This window comes from Chlorocebus sabaeus, chromosome 11 (assembly GCF_047675955.1).
Source record: "Chlorocebus sabaeus isolate Y175 chromosome 11, mChlSab1.0.hap1, whole genome shotgun sequence".
Classification (NCBI taxonomy): domain Eukaryota; kingdom Metazoa; phylum Chordata; class Mammalia; order Primates; family Cercopithecidae; genus Chlorocebus; species Chlorocebus sabaeus.
In genome coordinates, this window is record NC_132914.1 from 52,108,244 (window position 1) to 52,130,841 (window position 22,598).

Genomic DNA, 22,598 nt, shown 5'->3' on the forward strand with positions numbered 1-22,598 from the left:
TAGAGACAGGGTTTTGCCATGTTGGCCAGGCTGGTCTCAAACTCCTGACCTCAAGTGATCCACCAGCGCCTTGGCCTCCCAAAGTGCTGGGATTACAGGTGTGTGCCACTGCATCTGGCCTAAGAACCATTCCTTTTTACTAGTTTTTGGGAATCTCCAAAAATTTCCAGCCAACTAAATCCAGACTAGTGAATCCTAGGCCTTAAAAGCTTGTGACCAATTTGGTGGCTTTAATCATTAGTTTACTAAAGAAAGAGAACTGGCTGGGCACGGTGGCTCAAGCCTGTAATCCCAGCACTTTGGGAGGCCGAGGTGGGTGGATCATGAGGTAAGGAGATCGAGACCATCCTGGCCAACATGGTGAAACCCTACTAAAAATATAACAATTAGCTGGGCGTGGTGGCGTGTGCCTGTAATCCCAGCTACTCAGGAGGCTGAGGCAGGAGAATCGCGTGAACCGGGGAGTTGGAGGTTGCAGTGAGCCGAGACTGCGCCACTGCACTCTAGCCTGGAGACAGAACAAGACTACATCTCAAAAAGAAAAGAAAAGAAAAAAAAAAAAAAAAGAAACAGAACTATTTGGTGAGCTAACAAAATTAACACAGGCAGGCATTCTCCGGTAGTGAGTGCTACTCACACTCCAAAAGATCAGATGTTTTGTGATTATGTCCTAGTAGTCATGAGCAAAGAGATGTCCTCCTAAAATAACAAAATGTTTTTCATGAATGACAGATGCTAGCTTACCTTGACCCTTTAAATATTTAAGAAGCACAAAGTAACTATTTTTTTTTTTTTCCTTTTTTGACACAGAGTCTCGCTCTGTTGCCCAAGCTGGAGTGCAGCGGTGCGATCTTGGCTCACTGCAACCTCCAGCTCCTGGGTTCAAGCAATGCTCATGCCTCAGCCTCCTGAGTAGCTGGGACCTCAGGCACACATCCTCATGGCTGGCTTTTTGTCATTTTTAGTAGAGATCAGGTTTCGTTAGGTTGCCAAGCTGGTCTCAAACTCCTGGCCTCAAATGATCTGCCCACCTTGGCCTCCCAAAGTGCTGGGATTACAGGCATGAGCCACTGCGCCTCATGAATAAATTAATTTCTATTTAATCGAGTTGTATTCAAGTAGCTCTTTGCAATGAAACTCACATTACTTGTTTTTCCTAAACTAGGTAGGAGTTCTAGGTTCTAAGTGTAGTATAGACAGTTTTGTTTTGTCATCACCAAAATAAATAAAATCAAAAAGTGTTTTGTATTTTTCAGTAATAGGACTTCTTTAAAATAAAGTTGTTGTGAGGTACTGATATACAAACATAAATGACTGGAATTAGGGGACATATAGGTGTATTTTTTCCTCAATATACTACCTTTTCCAGGAGAAACAGCCTACTTTATTAAGATCACATAGCTGGAAGTAGAAATACTATTGTGCTGGGTCTTATCTTGAACCTGTTTTTAAAGATTGAAACTAAATAAACAGCTCTGCTTCATTAGGGGGAGAATCCTGTTCTGTGGAAAACTCCTGGAAGGAGATATTCCACAGGAGTCCACTCCCCCTTTTTATCTGTCATTTTCAAACCATGCTAGAGAGATCTTTTTTGGAAATGTTTGTCAGTATTCTTCATCCAAGTCCCTATCTATACCAGATCCCAAATGCCTCCCCACCATGCTAGACACTTTTAAAACCAAACCCAACCTGATAAAAAACAAACAAGCTGGGCACAGTGGCTCACGCCTGTAATCCCAGCACTTTGGGAGGTCAAGGCGGGCAGATCACCTGAGGTCGGGAGTTCGAGACCAGCCTGACCAACATGGAGAAACCCCGCCTCTACTAAAAATACAAAATTAGTTGGGCATGGTGGCGCATGTCTGTAATCCCAGCTGCTCACCAGGCTGAGGCAGGAGAACTACTTGAACCTGGGAGGCAGAGGTTGCAATGGGCCAAGATCGCGCCACCGTACTCCAGCCTGAGGAACAAGAGTGAAACTCCATCTCAAAAACAAAAAACAAAACCCCAAAATAATCCAAATAAACAAAAAACTGGTCTGGGGAGATTATAAAGTCTCCTTATAAGGATCCACAAGACGCTAGGATAGCCAGAGCTTTGGGTGTTTCAGAAATCTAAGTTGTTACACATGTATCCCAGGGCAGTCAGCAGGGCCTTTACACATTTAAACTCTGAAGTTTAATCAAATTTCACACACAGGTGGAAAGCCCATCTCTTCTCCACAGGTACACTTCCTCCCCTCCATTCCAGTCTTAATTCCTACATAATCCACACTTAGATTGACCGCTAGTACAATTTCTAGCTGGAATATGGGGAGATAAATAAAACTACCCTAGGTTGGAAATAGGCAGTAAGATGTCCTAAAGACTATAAATAAGAATGGAGTATTTTGCTATATAAATGTTTATCAATATCTCAGAGAATGGAAAAACAGATGCACTGATCAGAAAAAGTCCATTGCTATAAACACTAAAAGGAATTTGGTCCATGTGTGTCAGAGAACACAAATATACAGTTTCTTTTTCTAACCCAAGTTTCCTGTCTATTTCAGTTAGTTCCTTTAAGAAAACTTTTAATCACTATGGTTCATTAATGTGGAATTGGATGTGATCTCCGATCTTGGGGCTGCAGGTACTTGACCAAACTATTGAGCAATCTGTATCAAAGGTTTATTTAGAAGCTTCTGAGTATGAGGGTACTTGCATCAAACAAGGATTCAAGTGGGGTCGGGGGAGGAAAAAGATGTGCTTGTCAGTTTGGAAAGTCACAGAGAGTTTATCATTCTATAATTAGATTAGGAGGAAAATGAAGACCCACTGGTAGCAAGAAGAAGCAAGAGTCTTTTAGGGTCTGGCATCTGCAAGTAAATGGAGAAAAAAAAGTTCTTAGTTTTTTTCAATGAAAAAAGCACCAACTACATCTGACAATGGGCCACACAACTACAACTCAATTAAATTATCTTGTTCCAGCTGAGGAATCTGCTGTTGTTAATGGCAGAACACTAAGTACCTTCTGACCCTTAACTCTTTAGTACCACTGAGCACAGAGAAACTTGTTAATTGAATTAAAAACATTCTATACAGAAATCAATGTACAATCCTGTGTCAAGAGTTTTACAAGTGAGGAGAATACCAGGAAATTGATTCAGATAATTCTGGATTAACTCCAATTAACTTATCTTGATCTTTTTCTCACATACTGTATTTACTCATTAGTTCAAAAATAGTTTTTGAGCTTTTACAGTGTACATCAGGGGACAAGAATTAGTATGATACTACTTGCTTCTGAGGTACTTGTCTAGTAAAAAGTGGAGTTGTTGATAAAAACATAAACAGGATAAAACACATTAAGTGCTAAGTGAACAAACCCCTGTCATGTGCGTACATTCAAAAACATTTCACCCACACTTAAGTTCCTTAAGGGCACAGTCATATCTTTTATTTCTTTTGTATCCTTCCAAATAAACCAGAGAATTCTGCAACAACAGGCATTGAATTCTGCAACAACAGGCATTGAAAATGCGGTGGCTTCTGCCTGTAATCTTAGCTATTTGGGGGCCAAGGCGGGTGGATCACCTGAGGTCAGGAGTTCGAGACTGGCCTGGCCAACATGGTGTAACACTATCTCTACTAAAAATACAAAAATTAACCGGGCGTGGTGGTGCATGCCTGTAATCCCAGCTATTTGGGAGGCTGAGGAAGGAGAATTGCTTGAACCCAGGAGGTGGAGGTTGCAGTGAGCCAAGACTGCGCCACTGCACTCCAGCCTGTGTGATGGGAGCGAGATTCCATCTCAAAAACAAACAAAAAACAAAAAAACAAAAAACCCAAACTTCATTTTTATTAAGAAGATAAGGTCTGTGGCTGCTTAAGGATTCTTATCTAACCTAATTATTTTTCTGATTCCTCAGGAGTTACACAGAAAAATAAATTTTTAGTGTGCAAGGAGTTTAACCACAAAGAGTTAAACCAAAGGAGAGAAGGGTCTGGTCTTAAGTTATAGACACAGAACTTTCTCCTAGATTTTCATCTTAGAGTAGCCATTTTTACTAGACAGCTATTCATATTGTTTGATTGCAGACACCTTGTATAGCATATCAGAGAGGAACTCAAAATTCACCATTTATCCAGGTCTGTTCAATGTATGCTTCTCTTCCAATCCCCCCTTTCTTTTTTTAAGAGTCAGGGTCTCACTATGTTGCCTAGGCTGGTCTTAAACTCCTGGGCTCCAGACATCCTCCTGCCTTGTCTCCCAAAGTGTTGGGATTACAGGTGTGAGCCACTGTGCCCAGCCCTCCCCACTTTTGTTTTTTTTTTTTTTTTTTGAGACAGAGTCTCGCTCTGTCGCCCGGGCTAGAGTGCAGTGGCCGGATCTCAGCTCACTGCAAGCTCCGCCTCCCGGGTTTACGCCATTCTCCTACCTCAGCCTCCCGAGTAGCTGGGACTACAGGCACCCGCCACATCGCCCGGCTAGTTTTTTTGTATTTTTTTAGTAGAGACGGGGTTTCACCGTGTTAGCTAGGATGGTCTCTATCTCCTGACCTCGTGATCCGCCCGCCTCCGCCTCCCAGAGTGCTGGGATTACAGGCTTGAGCCACCGCGCCCGGCCCCCACTTTTGTTTTTTAAGAGACAAGGTCTCACTGTGTTGCTGAGGCTAGAGTACAATGGCAATTCACAGGCACGGTCATGGTACACTATATCCTTGATCTCCTGGGCTCAAGTGATCCTCCTGTCTCAGTCTCTCAAGTAGCTGGGATGATAGGTGTATACCACCATACTCAATGTATGCTTTCCTCATGTACCCCAGTGCTGTTGTATCTCTCGTCCTTCTGGGACCAAATCCCATTTTCTGGCTTTCAAATGTATTTAACAATTTGACGTCAGAATCTACTAGGAAAAATGGCTGGTACCTAGAAGCAACTGATAAGTATTATTGTCTATAGCTAAGGGATGTTAACTTTTAGCATCTCTTTTCTGCTTCTTACCAGAAGAAACATCAGTTTTACTACAAAATGAAACTAACTCACAGATTTATCTGCTTCACTGTTCAGAGAGAGTGAACAGACTGGAATGCAAGAGGCCAATTATTCATTAATTCAATAAATATTCACTGAGGGCCTACTAACTCCAAAACAGTTGGGATATAATCCCATTCTCAGGCTTTATAACATTCCCTTTGCCAGAAGCAATGTATCTGGGCAACCTCAGCCAAGACGACATGTGAAGGATCAAACTTGGCTCTGCCACAGGCACTAAGGGTAACCCAAAGGAAAGGCTTCATCTGTGAAAAGTGAGAGAGATTTTGGTCTCTTCACATAGATTTTGTGAGGTTCTGCTAAATCAAATACTCAGATAAGATCGACAGTGTAAGACCCTTAGAAACCCAAAACTTTTATTTTTTAAATTTTATTTTATTTTTGAGACATAGTCTTACCCTGTGGCCCAGACTGGAGTGCAGTGGTGTGATCTTGGCTCACTGCAACCTCTGCCTCCCAGTTCAAGCGATTCTCCTGCCTCAGCCTCTCGAGTAGCTGGGATTATACGCGTGCACCACCACACCCGACTGATTTTTGTATTTTTAGTAGAGACAGAGTTTCACCATGTTGGCCAGGCTGGTCTCCAACTCCTGACCTCAACTGGTCTGCACGCCTCAGTCTCCCAAAGTGCTAGGATTACAGGCATGAGCCACCGTGCCCAGCCAGAAACCCAAAACTTTTAAGTGCTCATTAAAAAGAGTATGAATTTTTTGATGAGTATTAAACTGTACTGCACAGGGAATGAATTGCAGAGCAGTGAAGCACAGCTGTCTGATTAATCTGAGTCCATTAAAAGAGGCATGATAGATCTAGAATGCAACTTTGACTAAAAAAAAAAAAGGCAATGTGTACTAATGTTAGAGAAAACAACTTGGCATGTTAACAGAATTCTAATTTAACCAGTAAATGCCTATTCATTAGTGTGTAAAGCCATAACAGAGGCTATATACTTAAAAAACACATGCACACACAAAGCTTTAATTTGATACCATAATCTGAAAGAAAATTGGACCCAAATTACTTTATGTCCAGTTAAATCTTGCTACCATCTGAAGAGATAGTGAAATAAAACTGAAACACTTACTTGATGAGATAGGTATTCAGTTACTGTGCATTTCCATCTACAAGTAGAAATATTTCAAAATAAATACACCATGCCAATTGAAATTCACTCCATCCCCTATTCTTACTAAATACAAATGACTTATTCCTGGGTATACTGAATTATAATATAAAAGTAGAAGAATTTAATATTAGTAATCAGATTTCATTCAAGGGCATGGGAAGAGAAAATAGACCTTTACCTATCAAGCCTTTTGACATATAATTTGGTGACTTCATGTTTTGGGAAATGCAAGTATCCAGGGAAAAATGTTTTTTTTTGTTTGTTTTGTTTTGTTTTTTTTTTTTTTTGAGACGGAGTCTCGCTCTGAGGCCCAGGCTGGAGTGCAGTGGCCAGATCTCAGCTCACTGCAAGCTCCGCCAACCGGGTTCACGCCATTCTCCTGCCTCAGCCTCCCGAGTAGCTGGGACTACAGGCGCCCGCCACCTTGCCCGGCTAGTTTTTTGTATTTTTTAGTAGAGACGGGGTTTCACCATGTCAGCCAGGATGGTCTCGATCTCCTGACCTCGTGATCCACCCGTCCCGGCCTCCCAAAGTGCTGGGATTACAGGCTTGAGCCATCGCGCCCGGCCGAAAAATGTTTTAAAGTGAATCCTTTAGCCACCTAAAAATTAGCTCAAACAGTAGCACAGACTGAAATCAAGAGAATCTGAATCTAGGGGCAAATTGGAAAAGTTTGTATTAAGTAAAAATGACAGTATCTTGGGTGTTCCCTATGTGGAAATTTCATTATGAGGGTAATGTGATACAAATTTAGTACTTGTTTACCCAGCATGACCTCTGAAGTCTGGGGAGGACATCTGAATACCATTCTTTATGCTGGTCCTTATGACTTATGACTTTCATTTTCTCTCTACTCATATCCATTTAGGCCCTCACAATCCAATTTCTGATCCCAATTCTCTACTGATATTATGCCTTGAAAAAAATCAGGGATAATTTCCTCTTAGCCCAAATCATCAACCTTTTTATTGGTTCCCAAATTTTCTCATGGTATTTGATGTCAGTGGTCACCCCATTTTGAAAATATTCTTTTGGCTTCTGTGATCTTACACTTTCCTGTTCATAATTTCTTGCTCCTAACCAGGGTCAGTAGGGTGAACTGAGTAAGGTGCTTAGGGCATAAAATTTAAGGAGGCACTCACTTTAAGGGTCATGGGAGACCTTGCAAGGTGTTCAGACTGAACACATCTGAATAATCAAGATCAACCGTATTTAGCACAATGAAAAGAGTAAAACGATTTTGCCTCTGTTTCACTTACTGTTTTTCCATGGCAAAACATACGGCAGAGATTTGGGAACACGCATGCCTGAAGCCAGGTTATTCTTATGTTCCGTGACTATGTTGCTTGCAGGGCTGCAAAAAGATGAATTTGGCTATGTCGGCAGATCAGCATCATTCAAGCAGGCACACGTAAGATAATCAAAATGTGCTTTTTGTAATTTGGGGAAAAACAACAACCTACATTCATCTGAAATGTAAACACATTTCCATCAAAACATTCCGGCAATTAGAATGATTACCACTTACTTCTCTGGAAAGCTCCCTGTTCTGTACAGGCATTAAGATGGGTCTAACCATTTTCATTTTCTAGAAATTGAGATAAACAGCAATGCCATCTACTGTTCAGCTGTATGACAGGCTCATCAACTCACTCAATAAACATAAGAGATAAAACAAAGTGCTAAGGCAACCAAACCAAAAGCAGCAAATCTTCAACTGAAGTAAAACTAAAAGTTGTAGCCAATGGAATTCATTTTAAGTTTTTCTATCTTAATGCACATAATAGTATACACTTAAAATTATTTACTGACCTCAGTAGTTAAAAAGTAAAAATTTGGTAAGCATTCTGTTTGGGGAAAAAAGTGAAGTATAGCATCTTATTCCTTCATTTCCTAAACCAGATGTATTCTCATTTGGGTTTGAAACTTGATCTTCCAAGGTTTGAGTACTGGTGTTAATGAGAAAAAGTTTCATTCATTTTTATTTTATTTAGGACAAAGACTCTTTCTGTCACCCAGGCTGGAGTGCAGTGGCATGATCATGGCTCACTGCAGCCTCGATCTCCTGGGCTTAAGTGATCCTCTGGTCTCAGCCTCCCAAGTAGGTGAGACTATAGACATCCACCACCATGCCCAGCTTATTTTGTTTTTAAAAAATTTTTTGTAGAGACAGGATCTCACTGTGTTGCTCATGTTGATCTTGAACTCCTGGCCTCAGTGATCCTCCCACCTTGGCCTCCAGTCATGAGCTACTCTATGCCTGGCCAGAAATCTTCTAGTTTTCAGTTAGAGCTGGGCATGATGGCTCAGGCTTGTAATCCCAACATTTTGGGAGGCAGAGTGGGGAGGATCACTTGAGGCCAGGAGTTTGAGACCAGCCTGGGCAACATAGTGAGACCTTGTCTCTGCTAAAAATAAAGAATTAGCTAGGTGTGGTGGTGGGTCCCTGTAGTCCTTGCTATTTGAGAGGCCCAGGGGGATTGCTTGAGCCCAGGAGGTAGAGCCTGCAGTGAGCCATGATCATGCCATTACACTCCAGCCCGGTCAACAGAGTCCCTGTCTCTAAAAAAATAAATTAGATATAAAATCAGTGGGAAGAAGAGATGCATATTCTTTCCTAATAGGTACTCTGGATTTTCCAATCTCAAATAAAGAATTTTTAAGACTACTTTTTCCTTATACACTAGTTACCTAAAGTAAAAATGATCCAAGTGGTATAGTGGGATAATTTTTTCAAAGCATTAAAATAATGTAAACCTAGCAAAAAACATAACTAAGACACATGAAAGTCTGGGGCCACTGTTACCCTTGCTAAACGATAATGTATTTTTGTATCCCTAATGATTGGCACAAAGCACATGACCTTTTTATGAATCAAGGAATAAATATGAAAAACGACAAAACAGTATCTAGACTAAACTACCATCAAGGAACATCGTTAAAGAAAGTGATCAATTGACGTTCCGGCGGCTTCTCTCAGTAACAGAACACCCTGATTTTGGGAGGCCATGCTGGGTTGAGACCATTTCGTTTACCTGTTATTGTCAGAGTAGTGAGTGGTGCCCCAGACAAATGGGGTGCTGGTCTGTTCCCACAAATCTGTCAAAGGAAGCAAAACATAGTTTGTGGTGCTACTAGATAAGACACCAGCAGTTCATGTTGGTTGAATTTATAAGATGGGAAATAATACACCTACGTTTTGCAGAAGCAAGTAAAAATTGATCAAGTACCCTGCCTAAGTGACACAGTAGCAAGAATTTAATTGAAGGATATAAACACAAGCAACATAAATAATAATAAACGTGCCTAGTAACAATCAAACACAGATGGTACAACACAATTTATGGAAAAAAACAGATGTAAAGAAGTGCTTTTTCCAATCAAGAGGGATCGGCTGTTCCACGTGTCTGCACAGCGATACAAATGTGCTCGTTTTGGGGCCCAATAAAAATAATAAGGCATTCTGAACAACATGGTATGTTCATAAAAAAGGAAAATCTTCCTTCTGTCTTAAGCAAATGACTTGAGATTTAGACATTGTGAAGAAAAAGATGTAGAGGCAGCTCACCTTTATCCCAGTCTTCATCACAAGGAGGGCACTGCCAAGTGCTCTCAGCCAGAGTCTCTTGTCTAAGGCTCCTGGTTTGGTTGACTGCAAGACAATAAAGATTGAACATAAGAGGGGGATATTGCCAAGTTATTGTGTTCAAAGGGGCTAGGAGCTTAAAAGGTTGCAGGGTAGCCTGTTGGGTCTTTATTTCTGAAAAATAGATAGTATAAAAGCTAAACAGAGGGATCTTATCTCTTTGCTGACAGAAGAAAGAAAAGCAGAAACAAAAATGTTTACCATATTTATGGCAATAAAAGATTTTTAGATGAATTATTAGTAAAATGAACTAGGCTGTTCAGGAGAGAAAACAGTATGACATGTACAATCTGAAAACCTACTGCTGCCATGATACAAATCTCAAAGGTGGAAAAGTATTGTTCTTCTGAAACAATGAAAGCCAAAAATCAAGCCGACAACGTAGCGTAATACAAATCTGAAGGAGCTACCCTCCAGTACTGAAACATTTGAGATAGTGAGTCTTACCAACATCTTGCTCAATACAACTTCTGTCATCACAGCTTGAGATATGATGACTAATTTCAGCTCGAGGAACCTGGTGGCGAGCATTGAAGGGACAAGTAGCCAATTTGCTTGCAACATCAGGATGATTCTGTGGAACCAAAATTAAGGGATCTGTTAGTTCTCTGAATCTCTTAAAGTCAACGGGGAGTAGCTAAGCCTTATTCTACAAATGCCTCTCCTAAATTTCCTCAGTAAATTTCTGGCTTAACTATAACAAACTCATAGTAAAAAACTAAGAGGGAATTATTTATTGTTCTTATAGACAATTACTTCAAAATCATTGAAACATAAGTCTTTTTGTTATGATTGCAGAAACTGACAACACAGATATTGGGGTTTAAGTGCTTTATGTAGAGCTAAACAATGAATTTAGGATTGGGTATTTGAACGACATCTTTCCCCGCTGTTTATTTCTCAGAGTCACATGATTCAGGCAGCACAGCCCGTAATGAGAGAGCTCTCTGGATGTCTTTGAAAGCTGATATTCAGGATGAATAGTAACACTAAAATACACTCTGAGTCTGCATTGCAGTAGTGTCCCTGCCATTGCAATACAATAGTGCTGGAAAATAGCTGTTGGAAGGGAGCCGCAGAAGAGGCAAACCAATGATTTTTCAGATTAACACAGTGACGCTTACTTAAAGTAATGATGCCTGAAATGAATCTCTGAACAATTTGACCTTTATTTCAGCTATTTCACTAAGGAAAAATCCAAATGATAGAGTCTACTTTGCTGACCAAGTTCCTTATTTTAAAACAAAACAAAGGGTTTAGTATCACCTATATCCTATGGCAAATATACCAGCAATTAAGAAATTTATTAGGAAAATAAAAGATATGTCATAAATGAAACTTGAAAAAGTAAAAAATAATATGAAGCAGGGAGAAGGCTGGAAAAACATATAGGTGTGAGAAACTTGCAGGCACCTCCATCATTTTCATAAGTGGTATCAGGCATTCAATACAAAGGTTTTGTGGCCAAAGATTAAGAACATTAGAAGAGGGGAGTTATGATAGTGTCTTTATTTTTTTATTTTTTATTTTTTTTACCACTTGGCTCCATTTGGGAAATGTTTGAGAGCCTAGAAGGGACAATGTGGTAGTGGTATCTGCTGATCCATACTCTCCAGGTTTAATGTTAAGGGATACTTGCTCTCGAGATTAAAAGGAGCTGGAGAAATAACAAAGATAAATTATGTTTCCAGGATTACAAGCACTTTTTAAAGGATGTTAAAGCTGAATTGTATGCAGTTTGGATTAAATACCTCAATTGCTTTCCAAGCATAAATTCTAGCAGAATTTTGGCTTCTGTATCAGCATTCTAACAACATTGTCAAAATGTCTCAATTAATGTAGCACGAAAATAGTTTATATCAGCTAAGTCTATACAAGAGTGGCCAGAAAGAAAATCCTTATTATTTTTTTAAAGACGTTTATTGTTGAAACTTGGAGATACAGTTATTTTTAGGAATATTTTTTCTTGGGCTAACTTCTAGCTGTTCAAGCTCTAAAATTTCTAAACAAAATAATCAGAAAAAGTGAATTATAGCACTCAATCATTGTTAGGCCGATGGATACATCACATTTGCAAGATGGGCGGGATTTCTCATTGTTAGCAAAAATTAGTCTGCTTTACAAAGGGTGAGAAGACTCTAGAGATGCTATTTATAAAGGGTTCTTTGTCACTAGTTAATGGGAAGAAAACCAAAACAAGAAAAAATTTATCTTAAGGAATGAACAAATGCCTTTCTATAAATGTTGGTATTTAAGAGAGGTAGATTCCCCAAACAATTCTAGCAATCAGTTAAAACATTTATGATAAAATTATTTGATGTTTATAAAATACGGCCTTTTAAAAGAACTCAGGAGGGCGTTAGAGGGCAAATTATGACCCTACCTTTCTGCACTTGATAAGATGATAAGGAAACCTGCAAGCCCTGATTTGATGGTTTTTGTCATAGGGGCATTGCAATAGCTTCTCAGGATCCAGGGAGTCAGCTGAAAGAGAGAAGTATTTCAGTAGGTAAAATGATAACAGGCTCTTGTAAAACTACAGCATTCCAGGCACACTGGATTTTTTCAAGAGACTGTAATAATAGAACAATATAGTCTAAAGAAAACTTGGATTAAAAAAAGGGTGACTACACATTTAAAATATTTCTGAATCTTAGTAAGTTCAGCAGAATCAGAAATCTCAGGATGAAGTCTCAGTTTCATATTGAATTGAACATAGTGCTTTCATTGCTGGTTACTCTTATTACAGAACAAAAAGTTAAACAAAATGTCATCCTCTTTTTCTTTTCTAAAAGTGCTAATTCAGGGTTATTCCTATTCTCTAGCTATTCTATCCAGAGCCTCCCAACTAGTATGCTGAAGTTGAAATGGATTGCTGGTGTGCTAATACACTGATTTGGGGGCCCACTACTAGTTCAAGCCATCCCTCGCCCCCCATTTCCACAGGCAAGTTGGGGGTAGTTAGTCCCCTTCACTAGCATTTTCATCTATCACTAGTATCCCCTGACACAAAAAAAGTTGGTAAGCACTGCCCTGTATCAGTTATGTTTTGTGGAAGCTTAAAAAATATTAGTGGATAGAAGATTTCTTTTTCATCTGTTTGCTTTAACTTACTCCTATAAGTAATTCCCAATCTTAGTTACTCTAATTACCTCTCAAACGAAACCAATACTGTTATCAGACAGGTAGTTTTTACTTTTCATATTTTGGAACACAGGTGAGAACAAAATAGAGAATTCTTTAATCTAGTGACTACTACATTAGCCAGCTAAAAAAATAGAACAATGTGCAAAAACAGAACCTCCTGAGGTTAAGACAACTGCAGACATATGGAACTGCTCGTGAAAGAAAGCCCCTAAACTACAAAATGCTATTTAAAACAACTCTTAGGCTATATAAGATGCCCAGGCTGAGCCCCAAATTTTAACAAGCCTGGTTAAGGAAGGGAAATTAAATGGTCAAGCACATTCTGTTATATTATGAAGACAAGAGGCAACCTAATAAATTGCTCTTGCCACCCCTGAAGGCAATGATAAAAGTGAAGTAAGATAAACAATTCACATTTGATAAGAAGCTTATAAACCAGGAGACTGCTATGAAAATCAGAAGCCAGTGGGGAATTGAAGCAGACAGTTTCACTGGAAGAGTGGTAAACATGGAATAAATTGCTAACCATGATCGTGATGCAAATGAGCCAGAAAGGTGACTTGAAGGACAGAATGAATAGGAAGGAAAAGTCTTAAAGGACAGGCAGGCTTATTATGCCAACCAGGCTCTTCTTGACCAGCAATGTTTTCATATTTCTGAAGCATCAGGACAACCAGGGAGAATTTACAGATGAAATTCTTGTTAGTTTCCCCTCATTTAATCCATTCCCATCACTAGCAAATGTTAGGCCATGTCAGCAGCTGATAGACTGGATGGTACCTTATGATTCATGTATATTATACTGCCCATATAGTAGCATATGTCAGAGTTGATAATGAGAGCTTCTCATTGTAATGCTTTACTTCCTGGTTTCCAGCAATTTAGGTCAACTTTAATCTGGCTTTCTAAATTAAAAAAATTTTTTTTTGATTTAAAAATCTGTTTTTTTTTTTTGTTTTGTTTTGAGACAGAGTCTTGTTCTGTTGTCCAGGCTGGAGTGAAGTGGTGTGATCTTGGCTCACTGTAACCTTCACCTCCCGGGTTCGAGCAATTCTTGTGCCTCAGCCCCTGGAGTAGCTGGGACAAAAATCTTTAATTGTGATTAAAAACACATATAAAATTTACCATGTTAACGATTTTTAAGTATACAGTTCAATAGTGTTAAGTATTAACATATTCCCATTGTTGTGCAACTAGTCTCCACAAGTTTTTCGTTTTACTAAACTGAAACTCTATACCCATTAAATATCAGCTCTCCATTCCCCACTCCCCCCAGCCCCTGGCAACCACCATTCTACTTTTTTGTTTTGGTGAGTCTGACTAGATACATCATATATGTGAAATCATAGTCTTTTTCTTTTTGTGACTAGCCTATTTCACTTAGCCTAAGGTCCTCAAGGTTTATCCATGTTATAGCATCTGACAGAATTTCCTGTATTTTTTCTTTTTTTGAGACAGAGTTACCCAGGCTGGAGTGCAGTGGCATGATCTTGGCCCTCTGCAACCTCCACTGCCTGGGTTCATGCGGTTCTCCTGCCTCAGCCTCTTGAGTAGCTGGGATTATAGGCATCTGCCACCACACCCAGCTAATTTTTGTATTTTTAGTAGAGATGGGGTTTCATCATGTTGGTTAGGTTGGTCTTGAACTCCTGACCTCAGGTGATCCGCCTGCCTCAGCCTCCCCAAGTGCTGGGATTACAAGTATGAGCCACCACGCCCGGCCATTTCCTGTATCTTCTATCTTGCAATTTGCTTTTTTTTCTTTTCACTTAATGTATCTTGGAGTTCCTTCCAAGTCAGTACACACAAGAAATATTTCGGGGCCGGGCGTGGTGGCTCAAGCCTGTAATCCCAGCACTTTGGGAGGCCGAGACGGGCGGATCACGAGGTCAGGAGATCGAGACCATCCTGGCTAAACCGGTGAAACCCCGTCTCTACTAAAAAATACAAAAAACTAGGTGGGCGAGGTGGCGGGCGCCTGTAGTCCCAGCTACTCGGGAGGCTGAGGCAGGAGAATGGCGTAAACCCGGGAGGCGGAGCTTGCAGCGAGCTGAGATCCGGCCACTGCACTCCAGCCTGGGTGACAGAGCGAGACTTCATCTCAAAAAAAAAAAAAAAAAAAAAAAAAAAGAAATATTTCATTGCTGCATATGGATGTACCAAATTTTTAACTGATTTTCTTATGAATGGACATTTAGGTTGTTTCCAGATTTTACTTTTGAGACGGAGTTTCATTCTTGTTGCCCAGGCTGGGGTGCAATGGTGCAATCTTGGCTCACTGCAACCTCCGCCTCCTGAGTTCAAGTGATTCTCCTGCCTCAGCCTCTCAAGTAGCTCGGATTACAGGTGCCTGTCACCATGCCTGGCTAATTTTTTTGTATTTTTAGTAGAGACTGGCCAGGTGGGTCTTGAACTCCTGACCTCAAGTGATCCACCTGCCTCAGCCTCCCAAAGTGCTAGGATTACAATCTCCCAAAGTGAGCCACCGCGCCTGGCCCAGTTTTTACTATTACATACAATGCTGTGACTAACAATCTGGTTTATTCTTCTTTGTGCATGTATGAGTATTTCTTTTTTTTTTTTTGAGACGGGCCTCACTCTGTTGCCCAGGCTGGACAGTGCAGTGGTATGTTCTTGGCTCACTGCAACCTCTGCTTCCCGGGTACAAGTCATTCTTGTGCCTCCAACCCCCAAGCAGCTGGGATTACAGGCACACCTGTCTAATTTTTTGTGTTTTTAGTAGAGACAGGGTTTTGCCATGTTGGTCAGGCTGGTATTGAACTCCTAGCCTCCTGTGATCTGCCCACCTCAGCCTCCCAAAGTGCTGGGATTACAGGCATGAGCCACCGCGCCCAGCCAATGTATGAGTATTTCTCTTTGATATACACCTAAGAATATTGCATTGAAGTGTCTGTGCACTAAAAGTTGTAATAAATACTATCAAACTGCTCTACAAATTTTTGTCTGGCTTCTTGGGAATATAATTTACTTTGGTAAACAAAGTAGGTCTATTTGACAAGCTTCCTCTAAAAGCACAGACTCAGCTGTTACTCATATTTGGGTAGGGACCAGAATCCATGGTGAGAAATGGAGGAAACTTCATGGAAATAAGGAACTATGCCTGACAAAAGTATCATCAGCTAAGAGGTACAGTCCAAAGAGAGAAGACAGAGACGTTCAGGAATCTATAAGATTAAGCTGGAAGTCCAGGTCAATTTGGGAAAATATAGTCTAAGGCAGTGTTTCTCAAACTTTAACTTACTCTCCAGGTGTTACATCACTTAGGGACTGTGTTAAAGTGCTGATTCTGATTCAGCAGGTCTGGGATGAGGCCTGAGATTGTCCATTTCCAACAAACTCCCAGGTGATATTTAAGAAAAAAAATGTGGCTGAAAAAAAGTAACGAAGAACTAAGAGACAGAAAGGGGAGACGTTGTTTTCTAATTTAATAGAGAGTAGTATGCTTCCAAGAATGAGTATATACATATACCACACAGGGACTTCACATTCTTTTTTCTTTTAATTTTTTTGAGACGGAGTTTCAGTCTGTCGCCAGGCTGGAGTGCAGTGGCGTGATCTTGGCTCACTGCAACCTCCACCTCCTGGGTTCAAGCAATTCTCCTGCCTCAGCCTTCCGAGTAGCTGAGACTACAGGTGCATGCCACCAGGCCCAGCTAATTTTTGTATTTTTAGTAGAGACGGGGTTTCACTATATTGGGAAGGATGGTCTCGATCTCTTGACCTTGTGATCCACCTGCCTTGGCCTCCCAAAGTGCTGGGATTACAGGCATGAGCCACCATGCCCAGCCTTCTTTTTTCTTTTTAAGAGACAGGGTTGGCAGGACGTAGTTGCTCATGCCTGTAATCCCAACACTTTGGGAGGCTGAGGTGGGTGGATCACTTGAGGCCAGGAATTCTAGACCAGCCTGGCCAACATGGCGAAACTCCATCTTTACTAAAAATATAAAAATTAGGCATTGTGGCATGTACCTGTAGTCCCAGCTATTTGGGAGGCTGAGGCAGGAGAATCGCTTGAATCCAGGAGGCAGAGGTTGCAGCGAGCTGAGATCACATCATTGCACTCCAGCCTGGGTGACAGAGTGAGACTCCTTCTCAAAAAAAAAAAAAAAAAAAAAGAGAGAGAGAGAGAGAGACAGGGTCTTGCTCTGTCACCCAGTCTGGGGTGCAGTGGTGTGATCATAGCTCTCTGTAACCTCTAACTCCTAGGCTCAAGTGATTCTCCTGCCTCAGCTGCCTGAGTAGCTGGGATTACACACATGAGCCACCGCACCTGGCTCAGAAATTTCACATCTTAAATAAAAACACCTTAAGAAAGCTGGGTGCGGTGGCTCACGCCTATAATCCCAGCACTCTGGGAGGCCAAGGCAGGCAGATCACGAGGTCAGGAGTTTGAGACTAGCATGGCCAACATGGTGAAATCTCGTCTCTACTAAAAATACAAAAATTAGCTGGGCATGGTGGCAGGCACCTGGAACCCCAGCTACTCAGGAGGCTGAGGCAGAAGAATTGTTTGAACCCAGGAGGTGGAGGTTGCAGTGAGCCGAGATCGCGCCACTGCACTCTAGGCTGGGTGACAGAGCAAGACTCTTGTCTCAAAACAAAACAAAACAAAACAAAAAACAAAACAAAAAAAAACTTCGAGAAAAATTAAGGGGCAGGGGATCCCTTTTTTCAAAAGTGCGGTCCTCAGATCAGCATCACCTGGTAACTTGTTAGAAATGCAAATTCTGAGATACCAGACCTTCTGAATTAGAAATTCTGCAGGTGGGTGGGACCCAGTAATCTGTTTCAACAAGCTTTCCAGGTGATTCTGCTGCATGTTAAAGTTTGAGAACCACTGTGTTCTAGATATTTAATAAAGATTATTTCTATGTAGTTTCTGTATTTTGGAGATACAGCTCTCCACCGGACTCTTCCTAGAGGGTAGAATGGGACTGAAATATCCTTTAGTTGGGACTTTTAATTATAATGAGATTCTGAACAAGACAGCAAAGTAGGAAGAAAAAGTAGGTACTGTTGACAAGTTTTATCCACGGGCATAAACTCAGATATTTCTCAAATTTAGTCAGAACCTAGGTATCAGAGCCTGTGGTATCATGTAGGGTACTAGGTGTAAACAATATAGAAGACTCTGGTTCTGACTCTGTCCCTAACTATGTAAACTTGGGCAAATTAATCTAAGTTCTATTTTCTCTGTTGTAATAAATGATTTTTCAAGTCCCTTTTGGTTCTACGCTGTATGATTCCAGGTGCTGACTCCGCTTTGATTTCTTGGGCCATCTAAGGTTCCTGGATCACTTGAGAAATAGAATCCTTCCCAGATTTCTTATCCTAAAAACTAATGTACATCAACATTATTATATAAGTATATTACTCCTCAAAATAGAAAGAAGTTACTATCCCTGTGTCATACATACAAGAAGGTGAAGTCCTGCCTCATTTAATAGTTTAATAAAGGTGTCTTAACTGTGGCCTTTTCAAAGCTTTATGACTTCTCATACCTCATTTCTTAATTTTCATGTACCTTATTTCAAATTTGGGTAATACTATACAGACTTTTCCTCCTCAGCAGTTGAGAAGTCTGACTTTTTCGCAGCACACTAAAAGTCTTGTCAGATATAAAACTATATGTAAATGATTTAACTTATTTTCTAAAAGCAACAAGGAGTACATACTGTAAGTTTCTTCCATGTTGGAAATGAAGGAGCTGAATCCAAGTGCTGGAAAAAACAAAAGTGTGGTTCAGGAAATCAGAATCAATGTACCAAAAGGTAACCCTAAGAAGTGGAGCCACTTCTGGATTTGAAACCACCCAAGTTCAATATAAGAAATCCTTACTCTCCCCACTTCCCCCAATATCTTCTTCTCTTTAAAGCATACTTCTTGGAATCATTTTAACATCATGGCCTAATTCACATTCTTGGAATAAATTCTAGGGCCTACCAAATAGTTAAGAAAAACCAAATATGACTCCTATAGTTCAAATTTAAGCTGTATTTGGGTGACAAGATGTCTACCTTAAGTGCTATTACTTAAGTGCCTGTCACTGTTTAGCATCTATTAGGGTTTGACACTATTAATATAATATTGGTTATAATATAAATATTAATACAATATTTAACATTAGAGGGGGCAAGTCAAGACCATAAGAATATTGTCATTTAAACTTATGCATAAGGGCCGGGCGTGGTCGCTCACACCTGTAATCCCAGCACTTTGGGAGGCTGAGGCAGGAGGATCACTTGAAGCCAGGAGTTTGAGACTAGCCTGGCAACAAAGCAAGACTACGTCTCTACAAAAAACAAAACAATCCCCCCACCCCAAAAACAAACAAACAAAAAAACAGACTTAGCCAGGCATGGGGGCATGTGCCTGCAGTCCCAGCTACTCAGGAGGCAAAGGCAGGAAGATCGCTTGAGCCCAGGAGCTATTAGGTTTGTGCCATTGCACTCTGGCCTGGACAATGGAGTGAGATCCTGTCTTTAAAAAAAACAAAAAAAAACCCTTATACATAAACACAGAAATAGTGTCCTATTATAAAGCTTTCCTCTTGGGTTCTTAAAAATACAGATAGGCAGGTTATCAGTCTTGTTCCTCTCTAGGACCTGGAAATGCTGGCAGTCTTTGATAGACAGTATACACAACTCTTCCAATGTGATTGGAAACACTAGTTCACCATTTTCATGACTTTTCTTAAACATGATCAGGAAGGGCCACACTGACATTGCCCCTTTTTCTAGTGAGGTTTCACCTCCTCTCGTCCCAATCTTCAGTGCTAAAGTGGCAATACTTTAAGGTTCTCCAATTAATACTCATTCCCTCTATGCACTGAGGGAAAATCTCTGAATGTTAGGACTCAAGAACTGTCCATATTATGGATAACAGAGTCACAAGAGAACAAATCTGTAACAAGAATGTGAAAGATTAAAAGAGAAATGGTTTCATAGTTTGAATCCTCTTCTATCAGAAATCTCTTTTACTGAGCACCGAGACTAAATAAATTTATTATTGTGGGAAAAACCTAAATGTATATAAAACCATCCCCATAGGAAATTTCTGAAAATTGTCTGTCTCTAGAGCATGCTCTCCTTTGGCCCCTCACACAATTCTACACTCCTCACAACTCCCCCCACCCCCATTCTATGACATAAGCAGCTTTGGAACCTATGATAGGAAATACAAGTAATCAGCTAGAACTCTAGTTTTTTTTTGCTGCAGAGCCCATTTGTTAATGACAATCATTAGTGAATTTGCCTTAAAAATATTTTCCATGTTTATGTTTGGATCAAGAAATCCCCACCGTCTTTTTGGACATGTTTCACTTATACATAGTTACTTCATACTTTTTCATTAAAAATAAGAGTTTTGGAAGGAAGAACCAAGTATGTTTCTTGATTTTAAGTTATGGGCACCAGATTCAGCAGCTTGTAGGAAGCCAACCTATTCTTCTCGGACAAAAGGACGAATTGCAGTACACTGGGGCACTGGAATTCACAGTACCATCACTTAGCCGTGTCCGTTTTAAGTATCTTCCGCATCAAACTGTTAACAGGGGATTCTTTACCTTTTCCCTACTACTAGATCACGGAGAAATAGACAAGCTACACGGAAGCAATCAAGTTTAGGGGATGGATGTAGTCGGCGGCTATTGGTTAAACGCTTAACAGAATTCCGGGCCTTAGTAAAAGAATCATTTTTCTTCCTTTAAACAACAACAACAACAACAACAAAAATCACAGATTTAATCAATGAGACTAAATAAGAGAAAGCGATGGAGGTGGTTAACTTAAAAAGAACGTAGAAAAGGCGCGCCAAGAAGGCCCTCGAGTGGGCGATGCAGCGAAACCGGCTGGTAGCCAAAATAGCTGCACTGAGAGCCCACAAGGCTGAAGGCTACTGGCAGAAAAGCGAAAAGAGAATATTAGAAGGCGAAGGTATCCCTGTACGCAAAAGAGGAATTGCTTAGGGGCGCCCAGGGATGCCTTTCCTTACCTCGGTGAACACACACCTTCCTCCCAGTCACCTTCCTCCCACGCACTCCCCAGCAACGGTCACTTCCGGCGCGTAACGTTGGGAGGTGGGGCGGGGGGGCCGGCACTTCCTGTGATTGGCAGCCTCGGCGCTGGCCGAGTGTGGGGCCGGGGACTCAGCTGTCGAGCTCACCTGTGAGCCCCTAGGGTCAGCTCCCAGATGACCCTTTCCCACGAGGATCTCCTCCTTGGGCACCCCGTCCTTGGGCGTATCCTCCCCTAGCCCCCAGAACAACAGTGGCCTTGAGAGGGTGGAGCTTGCATTTCTTTCCCTGGGTTTTGTGGTGGCCATCTTAGAAAAGGCAGATGAGCACTTAGAAATGGGCACCTGGGATTACCTTAGGAGTTCAAGACCAGCCTGGCCAACATGGTGAAACCTCATCTCTACTGAAAATACAAAAATTAGCTGGGCATGGTGGCGGGCCCCCATAATCTCAGCTACTCGGGAGGCTGAGGCAGGAGAATTGCTTGAACCCGGGAGGCGGAGGTTGCAGTAAGCCAAGATTGCGCCATTGCACCATTGCACTCCAGCCTGGGCGACAGACTGAGACTCCGTCTCAAAAAAAAAAAAGAAAAAAAAAAAAAGAAAAAAAAAAGAAATGGGCACCTGAGGGAATGGGACTGATAGAACTGGTTAGAGGTGGGGAGCTGCCTAGAAAGAAGCCTTGTTTGTGGAAGTTGTCTAGATAGAAAGGTAATTTAGATTTTGAGGGAAGAGAAGAGGAATTATAAAGGAGATAGGCAGTATAGCCACAAAACAATCACTAAGGACAGGAATTTTGTGTCTGGCTGTTCTTGTTTAGAATGTGTTGTAAAATCCCAAAATTCAAAAGGCACTATCTGAGAATGCTTGATAGGATGATGGTTGTTGCTGTCTGATGAAAGCGAGTTTTAGAGTTGGGGAGAGAGCTCAATGAAGAGTTGGAGAGGACAAGAAGGCTGGAAGGTTACAACTTGATAATGGAAAACCAAACGTAATGTGAGGCTTTGTTCTGGGGAAAAAAAGTGTAAGCTGCAGTTCTTGTCCCCAAAGTGCTTAGAAAAACGAGTCTCAAAGTGGATGAAAGGTTTAATAGTACAAAAGATGCCAAAAAAAAGTGGTAGAGACTGTAAATTCCTGTAAGGAAAAAAATTGATGGAGCCTGAAATGACCTGGGAAGGCATTATAGAGAAAAGGGACTTGTGGCCTTTGAAGGTTACACAAAAAAAAGGAAGGCATTGACACTACAAGTAGATCTGGTGGTAATATTTTTCAAAACCAAGAAGTAAAAGATGTGACAAAACATTCTGTGCTGTTCAAGGTGTAGGAGGCAGTCTGGGAGATTAGGCTGGGTGCTGAAATACTGGGATTTCTACAGCATTTTAGTGGTGTAGAGCCCAAGTAGGACTTGAGAGGACTATCCTGACAAAAACTGAATGTAGCTTTAGTAAAAACGATCAGTGGGGCATTTTCTTTTTCTTCTTCTTCTTTTTTTTTTTTGAGATGGAGTCTTGCTCTGTTGCCCGTGCTAGAGTGCAGTGGCGTGATCTCAGCTCACTGCAACCTCCGCCTCCTGGGTTCAAGTGATTCTCCTGCCTCAGCCTCCTGAGAA

At 41.0% G+C, this 22,598-nt stretch overlaps 1 protein-coding gene across 1 annotated transcript; it reads right to left on the bottom strand.

Annotated features, from left to right (window-relative positions):
* Positions 1–2,652: 2,652 nt before the first annotated feature.
* On the bottom strand, positions 2,653–21,025 carry GTSF1 (gametocyte specific factor 1). The gene is made up of 9 exons (XM_008003521.3): positions 20,969–21,025; positions 18,652–18,696; positions 12,192–12,292; positions 10,256–10,382; positions 9,731–9,814; positions 9,198–9,261; positions 7,422–7,516; positions 6,121–6,157; positions 2,653–2,857 (listed from the first exon to the last, which is right to left on the bottom strand). The coding sequence occupies exons 2-8, from the start codon at positions 18,665–18,667 to the stop codon at positions 6,141–6,143; spliced, it is 504 nt and encodes a 167-aa protein (XP_008001712.1). The 5' UTR covers positions 18,668–18,696; positions 20,969–21,025; the 3' UTR covers positions 2,653–2,857; positions 6,121–6,140.
* Positions 21,026–22,598: the final 1,573 nt, after the last annotated feature.

Bases quoted from the DNA above. Each gene is read 5' to 3' on its own strand.
- GTSF1 (XM_008003521.3), bottom strand. The intron at 9,815-10,255 runs GTAAGACTCACT...ATTGTCTTGCAG, and splicing joins TTGTATTGAGCAAGATGTTG to TCAACCAAACCAGGAGCCTT. The intron at 7,517-9,197 runs GTAAACGAAATG...ATCTTTTTGCAG, and splicing joins CACTACTCTGACAATAACAG to CCCTGCAAGCAACATAGTCA.